Below are 19,478 nucleotides of genomic sequence, written 5' to 3'. Positions count from 1 at the left end.
AAAAGCTAAATGTTACGTGCATGAACAACTATTAAATGCGTTGAAGGTCGCACTACAATTAGGTAAGGGTGAATCTACCATATGTACAATTAAAAGTCAAGAAAAGGAAAGCCGTAAAAGTTCACTGCGTAGTATCTAAGGAAAATGCAAAAATTATGAAAATGGAAGCTGCTCTCGTATTGTGAATTCAAGAAACCAGGAAGAGGGGTGTTACCATAGATGGAAACGTTATAAAAAAAATAGTGAGGCAACTGTGTTGTTTATTTTAAAATTATATAAGAACAACGGTTTGATCACGCAGCATAAATCATCATCATCTTCACTTGATTAAGTTACAAATATCATTACTGGATCTATTTTACATTAAGACTATAGTGCGTTTGTTTTTCTTACTACATACTATGTACACCGTACTGGTTTATTTTATATCTTTTTTTCCCATTGATCATTAATTTTGTGCATCATAGCAGTATTTTGGGTTGAATAAAACGTTTTTTTTAAATACAAAGAAAAATTCAGTTTTTTTATGTAAGAAACAGTAATGTATAGTTGAGAAATGATTTTTAACAGTTTTAGGCAGGGCTGCGGAGTCGGAATGAAACTGACCGACTCCGACCCCGACTCCGACTCCTGGGTTTTTGAAACGCCCGACTCCGACTCCAACTCCGACTCCGACTCCAAATTTTTTTTTAATTGTATTTTTTCAACTCCCTCTCACCCTTCAGGGGAAGGGGGACAACCTCTAAACAAAGATTGAAATATTGATTCCTATTTGTAACAATTTCGTATTTTGTTTTTTATTGTAAACCCAAGACGCATACGACGTTAGAAATTCAATTAAAAAATCAAATTTTCCAATAGTTACGATTAAAAAGTGAGATGACTTAAAAATCCCTTTTAAAAAAATTGAAAAGGATTCTCTGTAATTTGCCCCCCTTTAATGTTTAACAAATAGATATTGATCAAATCGTGTGCTTTTAATTTTTGAAAGCTGTAACTTGAGAGAAAAAAAAGCTTTTTTTCTAAATCCAAGTTCTTGAGAGGGGGTGGTTTGCTCCGGGTGACACTCATCTGGTAGACGACACCCAAAGTTAATTTCAGAGTTTATAAAAAATATAAATACTTTAATTCTGAAAATTTTCGCGAATGTATTTTAAATTATATTTCATCAATAAAATTTCAACGAAAATAGGGCACATATACGCCAGGAGCTAATTTTACACAAAATGCGGCGGTATACAAATTTATACGAATAGATTTTACCGTACTTATATTTCTTCTTCACTACATTTTCAATTTATTGGCTGCTTTAGAATTAACCTTAATATGAAGATTTTAAGATTAACTGCAATTATTGAGTGTTGTAATCAAGAAATCATTTACACTTATTTTGTTCCATACTTTTTAGTGAGAACCAAGCTTATAGAAATAGTCTTAATAAAGAAAAAAAAAAAACATTAGATTATTTCATTGGATCTTTTGGATTGGTGCTTTCGCGCCAGAACTTATTTGAATTTGCCGTTTACCCTCAAAAGTGTCCAACTGAGCTACGGGCCTCGACTTACTAAATTGTTATGTTCCCTTTACTATTTTATAACTGAGATTGAACAAAACACTACATTTCTATTTTTATTTGAAAGTGATTACTTGAAATTGTTAGGCAACAAAATCGTTTGCTGACAGTTGCTATTAGTTAAGTTAAAAAGCAAGCAAACTAGAGGACGGCTACAGAAAATTCGGTAAGCACTCAAGCTAGCTGATTGCCATAATGGCAAATATTTTTTCATTAGTATTTTTTTATACATGTAATCGAAACAATTGGTAGTCAGTTTTTAAAAAATGCAAGGAGAGTCAGTGAAAAGGAAAGAAAAAAATAAACCCGGAGTCGGAGTCGGCATGTTTTCTAACAACTCCGACTCCGACTCCTTTACCCCAAAATCAGTCCGACTCCGACTCTTTGACTCCGACTCCGACTCCACAGCCCTGGTTTTAGGTGGTGTTTACAAGTGTTTAAAATAATTGGATATATTTATAAAAGCTTTTACACACACCCTTCGCCACTACGCGAAATTTCGACTTACGCGAGGGGTTTTGGAAGGCATCCCTCGCGTAAGTCGGGATTTAACTGTAATCTAAAAGTGAAAAAAAAAAGCGATTTTCCAGTTTTATTAACATGTGCCAATTACTGGATCACAAGGTGTCATACATTGGGGTATCAGGTGCCAATTACTGGTGATCTTGGTAACTTCTTACACATATATTTTTATAAAAATATCAATTCAAATATTTTTGATTTTAGTGAACTAAATAGATGCACAGATGTGCATTCTTTGATACAAAAATATTTGCAAGTGAATATTTTTTTCTAAGTAATGAAAACAGAGGTAAGTTTAAGGACAAACTTTTAAAGTGCCAATTACTGGGGTCGTTACCCTATTGAGAAGTATGCTACTTAAGAATAAGTTTGATTTTGTATCGTCCAGGGCAATTTTCTATCATATGAATGGCAGTTTGATTTTATTTTCCTTTTGGTAATTTTAGGAGCTTAGACAGGCATCCTACATTTGCTATGGATATTACATACGTCACCGAAAGAATCATTGGTAAGTTATTCAGTGTTATATTTTTTCATCATTACCATGAAAAACTTTTGGTATTCTTACCAATGTTTGTTTTTCTAGTTGTTGTTTTCCCAAAGACAGAATCTGATGTCACATATAAAAATAATTTGAAAGAAGTAACGCGCATGCTACGCACAAAACATGGCACAAGCTACATGGTATAGTAATTGTTCTTTTTATTTATTTATTTATTTAATGTTTTGTGTAAAATTCACTGTAAAAAATTGCAATACGATTGAATCGAATTATTGCTAGTTTCAAAATTTGCCACAAAAATTGTAAGAAATCGAAAGCTCCGTGGTAATTTGCTCAGAATACGCATATTCGAGAGTGCTTAGCTTCACTAAATGTTTTTGACGCTTGTATTACTTCACTTAAAACGGGGGCAGTATTTTCTACATTTTTTATGCATGGATTGTTTTCAAATACTCTGCAATATTCTTTCTGAAGAAATACTTGAAGATGGGACAGAAAAATGGCTATTATTTGGGTCTAAAAACGTTGATTATGAAATATAGAAAGAAAAGGCAATCAAGTAATGAGAGAAAAAGTATTTTTCTTAGATCAGGTGGGGAAAAGAAACCTACCCTATCTATAAAGAAACCTGCCTTTGAACGGCCAGTCAATAACGAAAGAAAGAGTGCTAAAGCTTTTTAGTTTTGCTATTATTTTATTTTTATTGAAGTGGGCAATGACAGTTACTAAAAAAATGAGGGGCCGCCATCCCACTTCAACGGCACCACTGCATGTATGCTTTTGATTAAGAATTTTTTCAAGTGAGACTCGAATCTGGAAATTAGAAGAAGCTAGAGAAGACAGGATTTATTTAGCCTCATTTCCTGGTCCTAATAACACTTCTGATGACTAACAGATTTTTCCAATTGGCAGATGGTACATTTATGATTATAAATTTTTTGTAATTGTTTAAAAGAAACAATGAGAAAAATAATGAGGTATGATATTTTTTTTTAATATCCCCCCCCCCCCCCCCCCCCCCCCCCCCCCTTGACGATGAAGATAATGAAACGTCTTCACAACTGTTTCGGCTAGATTCTTCTGGTGGTAGAAATGTGAAAAGCGGCAGTCTGACCATAAACAAAATTTCCCTTTCAAAAGGTAAAAACGATTGTTACTGAGTAAAAACTAGGGCATATAGTACGTGCTAAAAACATTATTATTGATGTGTAATTGTTTTTAGAAAAATCTGAGAGAACTTTAGGCTTCTGGTTTTGGGGGGCTTAAATGAAGAGATGGGGGATGAAACTCAATAACTCAAAGCGTCTAAACAGCGGACAAACACAAAATTTAGTAGTCTTTTCCTTTTCCGAATTATACAGAAGAATTGTTGTTGCCAATTCATCAAATAAAAACTTTTGAACCTTTTTAAAAAGAATGAAAAACAAAAGAAAAGAAACAAATGCCCATTCACCGAGTGTGTTCGGACTGCATTGTAAAAAAAAAAAAAAAATCCGGAAACGTTCATGGTATTTCGGAATCCTCTTTCTGTAATTTCCAGAAACGTTTCTGAGTATTTCTTAATTCACTTTCTGTAATTTTCAGAAACGTTTCTTAGTATTTCTGAAACCTTTTCTGTAATTTTCAAAAACGTTTCCGAGTATATTGTGCAGCTGCAGTTCATGAAATTATCAAATACGTTTCTGAAAGTTTCGGAATTCTCCATGCAGTTTTAAAAAACGTTTCCGAGCATTTCGGAATCCTTTTTCTGCTATTTTTTTCCAAAATATAAATTTTAACTACAATGTTGCAATATCAGTTTCAATTCTTTCATATCTATTAGCAGTAAATCTTTTAAATAAGCAATTTTGAAATCATTTGTAGTTCAACATTACATAATTCACAAAATAATGTTGGACTTTCATACATAACATTCTTAAAACAAAATTCTGTGGAAGAATTTAGTCTTAAAAATTAAACATTTTGTTTTTTAAAAATATTTGAAAAGTATTGCAAGAATTGGCTTTTTATTTCATTAAAAATTGAGTTCTTTAAAATGACATCTTAGACAGAAATATTTAAATATTTAACCATTCTGAAATTACAATTTTTTTTTTTTGCATTAGTTGCTCAAATATTTTTAAATGATAAACTTGACAGATAACGTACCAACCACCATACAGTTCTTCTTCAAGCACCCATCACGATGTCTTCAAAACCTTTTCAGCATCTTCAGATGAGCAAAAATAATCGAAAAGTACTAACAGAGAAATTGGTGGATTTGATTATGACACCAATTTCCGATGCTGACACTGTTCGACATTTACTTTTCTTTTTTTCTTGATCCAGTCCAGCAAAAATACAAAACCTAACTCAAAATGTACACTGTTTGGGAATGAAAAATCATTCTTGAAAAATAATATTTTTATCGGCAGAATAACTCAAATAAAACATTACATATTTAAAACAGTATGACATTATTATGGAATAATATATCTGATGGAGAGTACCGCATATTAATTGTGTTAAAAAACAAAACAATTTACATACAAATGAAAAATTGTTCACTCATTAGTAGATGTTTTGTACATAATCATTTTGCCTAAGCATATCAATCAGTTCTATTTACTAAAACAGTTTTCACAAGAAACTTGCAACAATTGTAAAAATTAGTCATTTTTCTGTTAATTGACTCTGCCAGTGTTCAATTTTTTGGGAGTGGTATAAATGTTAAAATTCAACATTAACATTATTCACAAAATAAGACTATCACAGTATAATGCGTTTGCGCAACAAACAATAACTTTAAAATAATTTAAAAAATTCTAAATCAATTGCCGTTGGAATTCTATCAAATGTATATCAACAAGAAATATACATATGTTTACAAGAAATATATCATATATTTAAATATATGAAGATATTCAACAATACTTAAATGTTACCAGCGCAGCAATGCTCAATTATATAAATGTATCTCCATTGCATCTGGATGTTGTAATCCAAAAGGCTTTGTTTAAACTTGATAACACGGGATCCAAAAATTATTCTCACTGCTGGAACATACCATAAACTAACTAATGGAAAAGTATACCAACTCAGTAAAATCCACATCCCATCACCAGGGCGATCAAAACAAAACGTATCTACCTGTCCGAAAATAGCACGAACATCTTCCAAGCCCGAAGTACTAAGTCAAAAACACAATTTCTACATATTCTCTTCAGACATGAAACACCCAGCGATCTGTTTTATCTACAGTATCCGAACCGTTACTCTAAATATGCTTTCAATTAGAAAAATGGGAAAGAAAGAATTAGCACTATATATATCGAGAAGTCAGTGATGTTTATCAAAGTGGGGTGACAAAGAAGAAAAAACACTCAGAAATTAAGCAACAAAACACAGTACATAAAAAGTAGTCGAAAACTTTGTACTGCATAGTGAATAAAATATGACAACGTATATAAAGTACAAATTCAAAATGAAAAAAGGTTAAAAAACCAGCAAACAGCTGTTTCGGCACTCTAAAATACAAGTGCCATCATCAGTGCAATTAAAAACGAAGACAGGTTCAACCCGACTAAAACACAGTCGAGGCGAACATTGGAATGAGAGACGAGTTGTAAAAGATATGAGAGCAGTACCGGAAACGATGACGTCAAGGTTGCGTCAGAACTACAGAGGACAGTTGCACTCAGGTGAAAACGTCAAGGACCTTGACGTTTAAGCCCTAAAGGATTTTTAACCTTTTTTTTAACCTTTTACCCTAAAGGATTTTTAACCTTTTTTCATTTTGAATTTGTACTTTATATACGTTGTCATATTTTATTCAACAAAACACAGATTCGCTTTCATGGCGCCAACTAAAATTCAAGTTTCAGTTCTCCTTTGAACATGCTTCATACATGCACTACGAGAGTTCCCCTTCTTATTTTGAAATTTAAAAAATGTTATGCATATCTTCAGCTTAAATCTAAGATTAATTATCATAATATAAAAAGACTTACCTAAAATTGTCTTACACTTACCGGAGTTAAGCGACCAACTCGAAATTCTTCCCATGGTCACTGCAGTTCTAGTTTCAGTTTCACTTCTCCCTGAGATAGAATCGCAAAGCGGAAGCGCAGCACTCGACTTTCTGAATATACAAAAAAAGGTTTCTCTTTTGATCAGAAAAGTGCTATAGAAGGCAGGATTTTGTTATACTCAGAAGCCTTTCCATTTTAACGAAAAAGGTTTCCGTAATTTTTTACAGTGTGCCGTACATGCTGCACTAAATAATCTGCTCCTGCCGAATAAGTTGGAACTAATTAACTGTTAAGGACTTATTACTGTTAAGCACTAATGCATCAATAAATACATGCATATAGTATAATATTTTTATAAACAAGCTTCAATGTCTGGATTTTAAATTTTCCTTTCCGATAAATATTTTCAAGAGTTATGAGCTTTATTATATTTTATTATTTGCCTGAATGCAACTGCATATTAATATAAATACTGATCTTAATTCTTTCAGGTTTTCAATTTGTCAGAAAAGCGTTATGACTTGGCAAAATTCAACAACAGGGTACGTGTACATTATTATAATTAAATTTTATACTAAAAAATCAGTGTTGTATCATAATTTTATCGGAAATGTATACTACTTCTGATTTCGAAATTATTCTCTCCCTAGGTATTAGAATTTGGCTGGCCCCAAAATCTAGCCCCACCTTTAGAAAGGTTGTGTAGTATTTGTAAATCAATTGACTCATGGATATACAGTGATCCACAAAATATAGCCATAATCCATTCTAAGGTTAGTATTACCTTTTTAAAATGCTTAAAATGTACTGAACACTATTACACATTATATGTAATGAAATTGAGAATATTTTTAGGGTGATAAAGGCAGAGCAGGTATTGTGATTGCTGCATATATGCATTACAGCAACATTTGTGCAAGGTAAGTGCATAAAATATTCAAAGCTTTAATTTAATATTTGAGCACCATATAGAGTAGAAATGTTACCTGATGTATTATTATTATTTATTTATTTATTTATATTTTATTAATTTTTATTTCTTTATTTATTTAAAAAAAAAAAAATTTTTATAAATTTATATACCGTAGAAACTCGATTATCAGATCGGGGCCACTCGGCAATTTCGGTTAATAGAAACTTTGGAAAAAAAAACTTCTCAGGGTAGCAAAAATTTTAAAATGTATTAATTAAAAAAGCTATGGACTATTTTTAAAAGATGAAAATGAACATATAAAAAGTAAGGTTTTACAGTTGAAAAACTAAAATCGGAAAATAACTGATTGCAAGTTTTAAAAAGTCAATTGATTTTTTTACAATGTCAAGTTAAATATTGAAATATGAATTTAAAAAAAATCTAGAACACATTTTTATTCCAAAATTAGAAATTCATTTTATTAAATTTACATTATTTAAAAAAAGAAAGAAAACACTTGAAAAACAGAAATAAAACGCCTTGTCTTTCCTGTCTTTCCGGGGACTTACCTTTTACAAAAAAAAAAAAAAACTTGATTATTGACTAGGTGAGCAGAAACTATGATTATTCAAAACTCGGAAAACCAAGGTTTTATTTTCTTTTTGGATGCATGACTTTTTTCTCCATAGAACTTATTTTGTAAAGATAATGAAAAGTTGCTTAAGAAAAACAAGGTTTTTTTTTAGTATCAACAATCTGCAAATGATTTTCTTCTTACTGTAATAGTCTTAACTACAACTGTTTATTAATTCAATAAATTTGTGTATTTTAGTGCTGATCAAGCTCTTGACAGATTTGCTATGAAACAGTTTTTTGATGACAAATTATCAGATTCTATGCAGCCCTCACAGAAAAGGTATACAATTTTTTCAATTAATATTTTTTTTAAACAATGAATTTACTAATTATTTTAAACAATCCATTTTGCATTTAAGCAAAATCATTTAAACTGCTGGTGTTGTGTATTTCTCACAGATACTTACTACCAATAGATTGCCGCTTTTTTGTTGTTTTATTTTTTGAAATGAACACGAAGTTCTTAAAACGTATCGAGTGTATGCCATTGCACTGATGGGAGTGCTTTGAGGGCATTCCTGATAGTTGAGGCATTTGGAGTGCTAAGAATTAAAATGTATATAAGGCAAAATAAATTATTGCAACAATGTAAAACTGATTTAAGGCTTTCACGACCGCCGTCAATATGGGGAGATAACATTTCCAGGCTTATTGGCCGTGGTCTAATTGGAGTAGAAATTCCAGACGTTTCGGCTTGCTTTGCTGCAGCCATCATCAGTGGTTTGAGTTTGGTGAGACCACCAAACAGTCTCACCAAACTCAAACCACTGATGATGGCTGCAGCAAAGCAAGCCGAAATTTCTGGAACTTCTACTCCAATTAGACCACGGCCAATAAGCCCGGAAATGTTATCTCCCCATAATGTAAAACTGATATCTTATTGACAGGTTCGGATTTATGTATCCGTAGTGGAATGGGGCCCACATCCTTAAAGGGTTCAATGGCCGAAGAAATTGAAAAAACTAGCACTAAGACTTATAATGTTGCAAATTAATATGCATTGCTGGCCTCTGTGGAGGGGCCCTAGAGATTTTGTTGCAGGGGGGGGGGGCAAAATTTATAGATGTGAGCCTGCTTATTAAACTTCTTTACTAGTACAATACGCACCAAAGTAACTATTCACAAGATATAGTTTGACCATGAACAAATGATCCTTGTCAATCGTTTAAGAAAACGAGTCTATTTCTTAAAATTGGTTGAGAAGGAAGAAAGGACGCTTGAAATATTTTAGAGTTTAGCAATATTTTGGCGATATGGAAAAAATATGTATTCCTAATATATATTCGATTCTGAAATGTTTAAGTAGCAGCAATAACTGCCTTCAGTTGGCGAAAAAGTAAAAATGACTAGCTTTGCAGTCTTTATTGCAACCCTACACTCGCCAATTTTCAGTTCAAATTAATTATAGGAGGCATTGTTGCCTCAGACCAATGGCTGCTGAAAGACCCACCCACTTACTTGGACTACAACCTGGCCAATGAGACGTCTGCCTTGACAGCACAAAATTGAAATGTTTTACCTCTTTGGTTAATTTTTTTAACCAAACATATTTTTTAGGTGACATATTCAATTTGTAGACCCAATAACGCAATTGCAAATTCCGTTCTTCATCTTTCCGCTCTTCATCGCCCCTTCACAAAAATGAACACTTCTGAAACAAGGCGGAGTCAAGGGTCAATTTTTCACAGTCAGACTTCACATTGTAATACAAAATGTGCTATGTTTGATGCAGTCTTGTGGCTTTGTATAAAACAGCTATTTATGAATACATGCAAAAAGTAATTATTTTCTAAATTTAGCATTTCATCATTGTTTCCAGGTATGTTCACTACTTTGCTGGTCTTTTATCTGGTGCAATAAGAATGAATAATAATCCTTTATACTTGCATCGACTAATTATACATGGAGTGCCAAATTTTGATGCAAGAGGAGGTAATATTTTTGCTCCCCATTGCTTATTTTGCTAAGTGAAATTTTTTTTTTTCTCCTCAAATAATAAGCCATTTTTCTTGTTTGTTTAGGATGCAAACCTTTTTTAAAAATATATCAAGGGATGCAGCTCATTCACACATCTGGAATCTAGTAAGTATCTTATTTTTCGAACTTCTCTATTGACAATTACTTGAATTAAACTAGGATATGTAGTAATGTACGTAACATGTATTGCATATATTCAATGCAGTATAGCAATAATATTTAGAAATCTTACGACTTTCTTTAGTGTTAAAAATGATAACTTTCTTTGATTATTACTGGCATTATACCCTCTGGCCCCCACATCTGGGGATCTCCTTGATCATCTTTACTAATAATAAAGCTGAAAGTCTCTCTGTCTGGATGTCTGGAGGATGTCGGGATGTCTGTAGGATCTCTGTGACACGCATAGCGCCTAGACCATTCGGCCGATTTTCATGAAATTTGGCACAAAGTTAGTTTGTAGCATGGGGGTGTGCACCTTAAAGTGATTTTTTGAAAATTCGATGTGGTTCTTTTCTATTCCAATTTTTTTAAGAACAAAAATATCATAAGATGGACGAGTAAATTACGAAATTATCATAACGTGGAACCGTAACATGGGTACAAGCCAATTGGCGAGAAAATTCACCATACATTATTTATAAATATACAGGCGAACCAAAAGACCTTTTAATTTTTCCATCACGGGCAAAGCCGCGCAGGTACCACTCGTTATATATAAAGTGATTATTAGTGCACAGTTGCAAGGCTCTTTTGTATACTCCAAAACATTAAATTTTTTTGAAGTTCATATGATTTTTTTTTTTAATAATAACTAAAACGTTGCTTTACTTATTTAAATATGTTTTCATAAAAAGTTGATATTTAATATGTATAAATCTTGGACACTTATCATAGAGAAATATGAAAATTGTTTAAATATTTTATATGTATGTTATGGTACAGAAGTAAAATCTTTCAAAAAAAGCTGTTTAAAAAATGAAATATTTCATTCTCTTTTAGAATTATGAGAGATCATAAACGTTCAATTTTTGAAGTTTCACAATGAATCAAAATCAGCTTCATTTTTTAATTTTCAAATTATCTTGGTTATGTGACTAGATGTTGAATACACTTGATTTTATAATATTTTTTTTTCTAGTTCTGCAACGGAAAAGTCTCGAAAGATAATAGTTTCCTTTGATGCTGGACTGCAGGTCAGAGGCGATGTATTTATTAAATGTTATCACAAAAGTACTCGTCCGCTGGCAAGGTATACTATTTTCCAACTTCAATTCCACACCTGTACAGTTGAATCTGATCACTTGACATTTGAAAAACAAGAATTAGATTCTGCAAACTCAGGTAAATGAGAGATGTTGCTATGAAATTTGGTAACGTGTGGTTATTTTTTAAAATGTCTAATTATACACACTAGAGTTTTTTTTATTATTCACTAATGATATGGTGTAAGGTGAAGTTCATCACAACGTCATCACATTTTCTCCAATCTGCGGCAAGACTTATTTGTCCATGCAATCTAAGCAATGAACTCCCATCATGGTATCTGGATCTAGTTGCACAAGCACATCTTACCTCACCAGGTCTTAGCTTCAAAATCAAATACAAAAGTGACGACCAGCAACGGGCTCTGGGCCCAGCTAGGCTGATCCGAGTCAATTTGCAATCCCCAGTGAATATCAATGGCCCTCTTAAAACTTTCTACCCCCTTGCTCATTACCACCTCTTCCGGTAAGCTGTTCCAAGGTTCCACTACCCTGCTATAAAAATGATTTTTCCTAATATCCATGTTAGCCTGAGATTTAAATAGCTTAAAACAATGACCCCTTGTCCTGTTTTCAGTGCTAAACTTCAGCCCCGTAACATCTTTCATTTTAATAAATTTAAACAACTGAATCATGTTCCCTCGGTCTCTTCTTTGCTCAAGACTGTACATTTTTAACCTTCTAAGCCTGGAATCATAGTCTAAGTGCGAAAGTCCACTTATTAGCCTTGTAGCCCGCCTTTGAACCCTTTCCAAAACATTAATATCTTTCTTAAGATAAGGAGACCAAAACTGAACAGCATACTCCAAATGAGGTCTTACCAAACTTCTATATAAGGGCAGAAGAACTTCTTTAGTTTTGTTTGAAATAGATCTATTGATAAACCCAAGCATCTTATTGGCTTTGTTACTAGCTATGCTGCACTGTTGGCTAAACTTTAAATCCTGACTTATTAAGACGCCCAGATCAGTAACTTTTTCTGCCCGACTAATGACTGAACCTTGCAAATAATAACTTGTACACTTATTTCCATGTCCTAAATGTAGCACTTGACATTTCCCAACATTAACAGCCATACCCCATTTATCAACCCACTCCATAATATGATCTACATCCTCTTGCAGCTGATTTGTACAACAAGTAACTATCCAACCCCTGTCTCCTAGAAGGGTGTTTGTAGGAAGAAATAAAGGAAGGGAATAGGAAATAAATTTCCTATTCCCTTTTGAAAAAAAGGCTTCGCCTTCATATGCTTTAACTTCACAAAATATTTGAAATTTTCTGTTCCTAAAATAAAATATGGATCAAATGTATTAGAAGAAGTCCCAGCTTGCTTTTTCAAGGGAAAAAAAGTTTAGATAAAACTTACATGTGAAATGGTGTCTCAATTAAATTCTAAACTTTCAAAATATTAGCAATTAAATTATCAGTAAGCATTTTAATTCATTCAAAATCTTTTTTTTTTCCCTGCCAATAAAAATTTTTAGGCATTTTTTCCCCCTTGTATTGTTGATCACATATCAGCGTGAAATTTATTCTGGCCAGCATCTGAAAATCAATGATGATGCTTTAGTACAAAATAGTGCCATAAAAGGGTTTTATTTTCAAAATGAAAATGGGTTTGAGTTATTTTTTTTAAGAAGAAACGCTTAATGGAAACTGTCAAACACTGTTACATGGCGGGTTTGTTTTCTACAGTAACAAATGAGTGCAAGCAAAACATCCACTTTAAAAGTGAGACTTTTTTAATCATGAAAATGTTGGAAGATTTGTGAGGCGAAAAATGTGCCATAAGCATTTAATTAAATTCAAACCTAGGTGATTTTTTTTTCAAAAGATAAATAACTTATATTTGAGCAATGTATTCAGAATGTCTAGAAAACTAGTAAAACATTTGGAAAAGACAAAATAATTGCAAAGTTAAAGGTTATACAGTAGATCTTCATTTTACGCAGGTTTTTTTCTATGCGAGTTTAACTGTACATAATTTAAGATTTGAATTATTTTATTTTACAAGGATGAGTTTTGGTTTTAAAATGTGGCATTGCAAACAGATAAATTTTCCCACTCTTTCAAAATCAAAACTCCTGAGATTGTAAATAACAGGGAATGAACGTCATTTTGGCATGTAGATTTTTTTTTTTTTTTTTTTAATTTGCTACAGAGCTCTTTTCAGAAGTAAAGTTATTAAGAGTCACACAATCCAGAGCTCACTGGAAGAAGAGCTTTAAGAAGTGACATAGGAGGGAAAAACCAACGAGGATACCCAAATTGACGACATACAAACAAAATCTTTCATATTGAAAATTTTGAGCCATTCCTTGACGATGGCAAATGATCTTTCTGATTTGTTAGTGAAGGAAGATCCAGTCATGTAAGTGACTTGCCATAATAATGGATAAGTTAATACGCTACAAAGAACTAATTAGAAAATTAATGACTAACAAAAGAACATCATAACGGGCTCTTTTTCTTGTATACACTAAGTTAATTTATGTTTTCTTGATACACATTGTGCATATGTATCAAAATAAATACACATTATTACATATTTATCTATCGCTGAAATGAAGTTTTTTCATTAATGGAACCTAAACCCTATTTCAACACTGATAATAGGTCTTAATTAACGTGATTTTGATTTACACCCACTGTCACAAAACAAAACCACCGGGTAAAACAAGGGCCTACTTTATTGTGCAGTTTCTTCATTGCAACTCCTGTTAAGAAACTTTCTTTTATAAAATTTCAAGTACGTTTCAATATAATGAATATGTTTGAATGTAATGCATAATTATTTATTTATTAATTTATATTATTTATGTCCTAGATTCTCGTTTTCCTTCAGTTGGAAAAGTGGAACTCTTATTTTCTTTTCATCGAGAAGACTTCCGAGGTATATAAATTTCATTAATAAAAATGGTTTTTCAATTATCAGACATTTTACTTAAATCCATACAGGGTGTCCCAAAAGGTCGTTTACAAACTTAACATGCAAGTCTGTCATATCATGATGAACAAGATTTACATAGGAACATGTGCTTGCAAACGCAATGTTGGCGCACTACATGCACTAAAGTCAGACACTAACGGATACACGACATGTCGCATATCTCTTACACAAAGACGATTTTACACAAAATTTTAGTTTTTATGGAAAGCTTGAAGCAATTGCTAAAATTTGGGACCCGCCAGCTCTCATAATCACGTTGCAACGACAACGCAGCTATCGGTGAAATCTTGTCGGAATAGATCGTTATTACGACGGTCGGTACTTTGTCGTTGCGACGCGTGTATGGCAGTTAAAGGCAACAAATTTCAACAACAGCTATTAGCCTTCCTTGACAACTAAAATGTTGCGTAAAATCATTTTTGTGTAATAAATATGCGACATGTGTGCATCCGTTAGTGTCTGACTTTGTGTGTATGGAGTGACCAGCATTGTGTTTGCGAACGTATGTTACTATGTAAATCTTGTTAATCATGATATGACAGACCAGCATGTTAAGTTTGTAAACCACCTTTTGGGACACCCTGTATATTATTCTAAATTCCAAAAGAAGCTAAAAATCGGAATACAGTCGGATCCCGCTACAACGCGATCCGACTTACGCGAAATGGCTATAAAGCGAGTTTTTCATGAGTAATGAATTTTTTATTGCGGACACAAATTCCTCGCCTGCAAACATGAATTTTTTGAAAATTAGCAGCCAAGCGTTAGAATGGGCTTCGTGGACTCTAAATTTTGGTTTTGTGAATGGACTTTTCATCCCTTTAGCATCACTGAAAGCGGAAGTTCACACACTGCATTAGTCTAAACAATGCTTTGCTTTAGTTTATATGTTACGGCCAAAGCCCGAAATCGGCCAGTTCGCGAATTGGCTGGCCAATTCGCGAACTGGCCAACATTATCGAAAACGTACCGGCCAAAGCCCGAAATTTTCTTCATTTCGGGCTTTGGCCGGCCAATTCGCGAAGTGGCTATGGACGATCGGCCAAAGTACGAAGAGAGAAACCAAGACTAGATTGTGTTTCACTGTTAAAAATGTAGCATTTTAAAATAAGTACATTTGTGTAGTTTTTTTTTCCTTGAAGTTCACTTGTTTCACAAAGGAGTTCAAATATAAGGGATACCTCTGTGTTAAAAATGAGCTTATAACACATAAAAATATGATCTCGTGTCATTCTGTTTCTATATTAAAATCATAATAGATATTATTCAGTGACAGTAAATGATGTAACAACGTGATTGCGTAAAGAAGATTGGATTTGCGCCCTTCATATGAACGAATTACATCTTAAATAAATGCGTTGTGTTAAGTGTGCGAATACTAAGGTAAATTGAGGCAGTGAGAAGCAAGGGATGTAAGTGGACATTTTCAAGTTTTGAGCAGAACGACTATAAACATAACGTCGTGGGTAGGCTTTCATTTATTTTTTTTTCTAAATCATGCTGTGTAGCTGTACCTACCAGGGCTACTATTACTATCTCTTGCCCCAAGACAGAGGAGGGGCTCACTTACCATTTCTACGCGTTATATCCAAATTTTTAATTTTGTAACATACATCCGTTTGCTTCTCACTGTCTCTATTGAATTAAGGACGATCGAGAGTCTTTTTCTGCTCCATAGACCTAATTTTAAAGATTCTAGATCCTATTGTACCAAGAAATATTGTTTCAAAAGATTTTAAAGTATTTTCCAAAGCTTCAATACTAAGGGTTCATTAAGACAAACATAAAGAAAAAATAGCTTTCTTGTTAATATTATTTAAAGACATTACTTTAATGCCGCGTTTTGTCGAAATTCCCCTACATGTCCTTATTAATATTTTATACATAAATGTCATTATGTTTATTTTTATTTACACTTAGTATTGTTTTTTTCCCTTTGTAAAACAGTTCTTATTTTTATGAGTCAATATTTCGGAAGGGAATGCAATCTGGAAAACGCATATTTTTCTTATTTTTTTCTTTTTACATTAAGGAAAGGTTGTTTTTACTGTCATAGTCTCTATTATAATTCTTCCTTTTTATCCAAACGTTTTTATTCACGTTTTACTGCATTTATTTTATGTTAATCTGATTGTGTGTATTTAAACTGAATTTTTTTTCGTCTTGCTGTACTTGCAATGCGAATTTTAATTTAAAACTTTTTCTTCTGGAGGATGCGGAATGATCATTTACATAAATTGTGTTGCGTATTTGAGCTAAATTCTTTTTTTCTAAGGGGGATGAAGGAGCAAGATTTTCCTTTTGTTCTAGATACAACGTGTTTTTAATTACCTTCTTTTTTCCTGCGAGGAAGGTGGAAGAGCGGGATTATCGTTTAAACGCTTTCTTAAGAAAGGTATCATTAATCCATGCGAGGTCGCTTCGCTCGCTAATCGACAGGGTTACGGTAGCATTGTTATTTGGCGAGTTTGGAGAAAAAACTACGGAATTTTTTCATTATTTTACATTTTAAAGCAACCGTTTATGTAATTTAATTGCTTTTCATTTAGTGAAATATTTTAAATTGCAGATATATATTATTATTTTTAGGTTCTCTTAAAAAGTGCATGCATTTTTGAATAAGAAAATAATTATTTTGCATCAGAGAGATGGGGTGGGGTAGATTTTCATTTATTTAAGTCACTTCCTTTAAATTCCTTGTACGGACATCGTCATGTAGATATAGCTTGTAATTAATAAAAGTTCTCGCATAATTTTCGTAATGGCTTATCGCACCAACGCAACGGTGTGAATAGCCCGTAGGTACAGACTAATTGCACGTACTGGGAGCAAAACAGGCTAAATTTCTCCTCTTCACCATCTCGTTTTTAAATTGACAACTCTGCACAATTGAAAGCAGAAAAACAAAAAAACAAAAAAAAAAAAAATTTGTAGCTTTCCAAATCTCAAACTTTTTACTTCCAACAAAGTATATATTTCAAGAAAAAAAAATCAGACATGGATATTTAATTAATTTCTAAATGGAAACAAGTCTATATTATTCATGCAATAAGTCACTTACAAAACTTGTGCTGCTAACAATTAAGTATATATACCCGAATATTTGGATTCTTAACACTATTTTATGGGGGTTTTTTTTAGTCATGATTGATTTTGACTTGGAGATTTTCTCTGAGATATGGTTTAGTTTCTAAAGTAATAGAAAATAATGATCATACATCTACCTTTATTGGGGTAAGGGTGGTAGAGGGATCTTAAATAGAATTGATTTCAAATAGAATTCTAAGGAGGGGAGCACACAACAAATTCCTTACTAGTCATTAGGTTTGGTTTCGGAATGAAAATTTTAGTATTTAAAATTTGTGTCTCAAACACTGAAAGGTTGAGAAACACGGCCTTATGTTTAATTTTAGCTGGGTCGGTCAAGTATTATGTAAGCAGAAAGGAAAGATCCAGAGGGCTACTTATTTTCTCTGACAAGAAATGAGGGGCCACAAAAATTCTAAGGTAAGCATTAAATAACGAAGCAGTTACAGTGCAACAACAAAACACGTGGGGGAAGAGCATCCTGTGACGTACAAAATGTCATAAAATCTTATGTAAGCAAAAGAGGAAGGGAGTATAGCGTATGTTTATTTTTTCTCACAAGGTGAGAGAGGGGGAGGGGGTAGAAAATGACTAAAAGTTGCTTAGACAATACTTGATTGACCCCTTATTAGCTATCGAATATGATTTCGACTGAAAGTAATCACATTTAGAAGTGCAAATACGAGAAATACACACTCATAGCTCCGTCGAAGAACTAACGGCAAGTAAAACGTGATCGAAGTTTTTAATAACCATTGGCAGGACCTTCTCAGGGACGGGGCAGCATCCTCCGAGCCCGACGAGATGCCATCATGTCGGCCTAGTCCGAAACTAGGGGCCCAACTCGGAATCAAAGTAGTCTAATTTTTCCTGGTATTGTGAAGAGGGGGGCCAGGTGACGATAATGACAAGGTGCTCGATTTGGCTCTCGGCGGCCCTGGACCAACCTCCTTCCTAGTTTCTATCACTTGCACGCTCCGCCGTACCTTTGGAAGCGACAGATATGTCATCTACCTATCAACCTAAAATCTACCATAATCATTTCGGGCTTTGGCCAAGGATTCCTGGCCACTTCGCGAAATGACCAGCCAAAGTAGAAAATGCAATATTAATTGCAAGTATTTCGGGCTTTGGCCAAACCTCTTGGCCAGTTCGCGAATTGGCCAGCCAAGTCGCGAACTGGCCGAACTTCGGGCTTTGGCCGTAACATATACAAATAAACGCTCCAATTCTTAACGTGTTTTTTTTCCCCCTTCATTCTACATAATGAACTTTGATAAAATGGAATGGCTCCCAAACGCGCGTTTTCATTTTAAGTTGGTGAAAGTGGAAAGAAAAAGAGAAAGTTTCTGATCATTAAAGAAAAGGTCAAGATTCTCGATATCGTTGAACAATTAAAAAGTGCTTCGAAGGTAGCACGACAATTAGGTGTGAGTGAATCTTCGATATGTTCCATTAAAATTCAAGAAAAAGGAAATCCGTAAAAGTTCAGAACTCAGTTTTAATACTGAAGCTGGCGGAGTAGTGTCTGAAGAGCAAAATAAAAACATCATGAAAATGGAAACTGCTCTTTCATTGTGGCTAAAAGAAGTCAGAAAGAGGGTGTTCCCACACTGCATAAACCATCATCTGCATCATTTTAGAAACTATAATTAAGTTTGCAATATCTACTGTTCAGAGCTATTATAATGCAGTTATGTACTTAATGTAAATGGCATACTGTTTTAATTCATGTCTCTCATTGATTATTGATTTTGTGCATCATAAGAGTAATTTATATTAAATAGTAACGCTTTATCTAAAATACAGTACACTTTGAAATATTAATCAAAAATTTTTCTTATAAACAAGTTACAAACTTATGTGTGATTTCATACATTTTGTCATTATCCTTTAAAATTATTACTTTTTAATGAAATATATGAACTGTCACACGCAGGACATAGAAACTTTTTCAATCTCTGAAATCATAATTTTACTGTCCCTTTTAACACTATAATATAACCCTGTCTGGGTTTATTAGGGAGGAGATGTATATAA

General features: G+C 33.2%; 1 protein-coding gene across 1 annotated transcript in view; it reads left to right on the top strand.

Annotated features, from left to right (window-relative positions):
- Positions 1–2,544: 2,544 nt before the first annotated feature.
- Positions 2,545–19,478, top strand: part of LOC129232109 (tensin-1-like) — a gene marked incomplete at its 3' end in the record, with an annotated part of 54,920 nt that continues 37,986 nt past the window's right edge. Inside the window, exons 1-10 of the mRNA XM_054866345.1 lie at positions 2,545–2,603; positions 2,682–2,779; positions 7,099–7,149; positions 7,258–7,380; positions 7,463–7,527; positions 8,353–8,436; positions 9,976–10,088; positions 10,178–10,238; positions 11,275–11,477; positions 14,229–14,294. Coding sequence (XP_054722320.1) covers positions 2,570–2,603; positions 2,682–2,779; positions 7,099–7,149; positions 7,258–7,380; positions 7,463–7,527; positions 8,353–8,436; positions 9,976–10,088; positions 10,178–10,238; positions 11,275–11,477; positions 14,229–14,294 — 898 coding nt within the window. The remainder of the gene's footprint in view (positions 2,604–2,681; positions 2,780–7,098; positions 7,150–7,257; positions 7,381–7,462; positions 7,528–8,352; positions 8,437–9,975; positions 10,089–10,177; positions 10,239–11,274; positions 11,478–14,228; positions 14,295–19,478) is intronic.

Source organism: Uloborus diversus, unplaced genomic scaffold (assembly GCF_026930045.1).
Source record: "Uloborus diversus isolate 005 unplaced genomic scaffold, Udiv.v.3.1 scaffold_1087, whole genome shotgun sequence".
Lineage (NCBI taxonomy): Eukaryota > Metazoa > Arthropoda > Arachnida > Araneae > Uloboridae > Uloborus > Uloborus diversus.
This window is presented reverse-complemented; position numbering and strand designations above follow the sequence as displayed.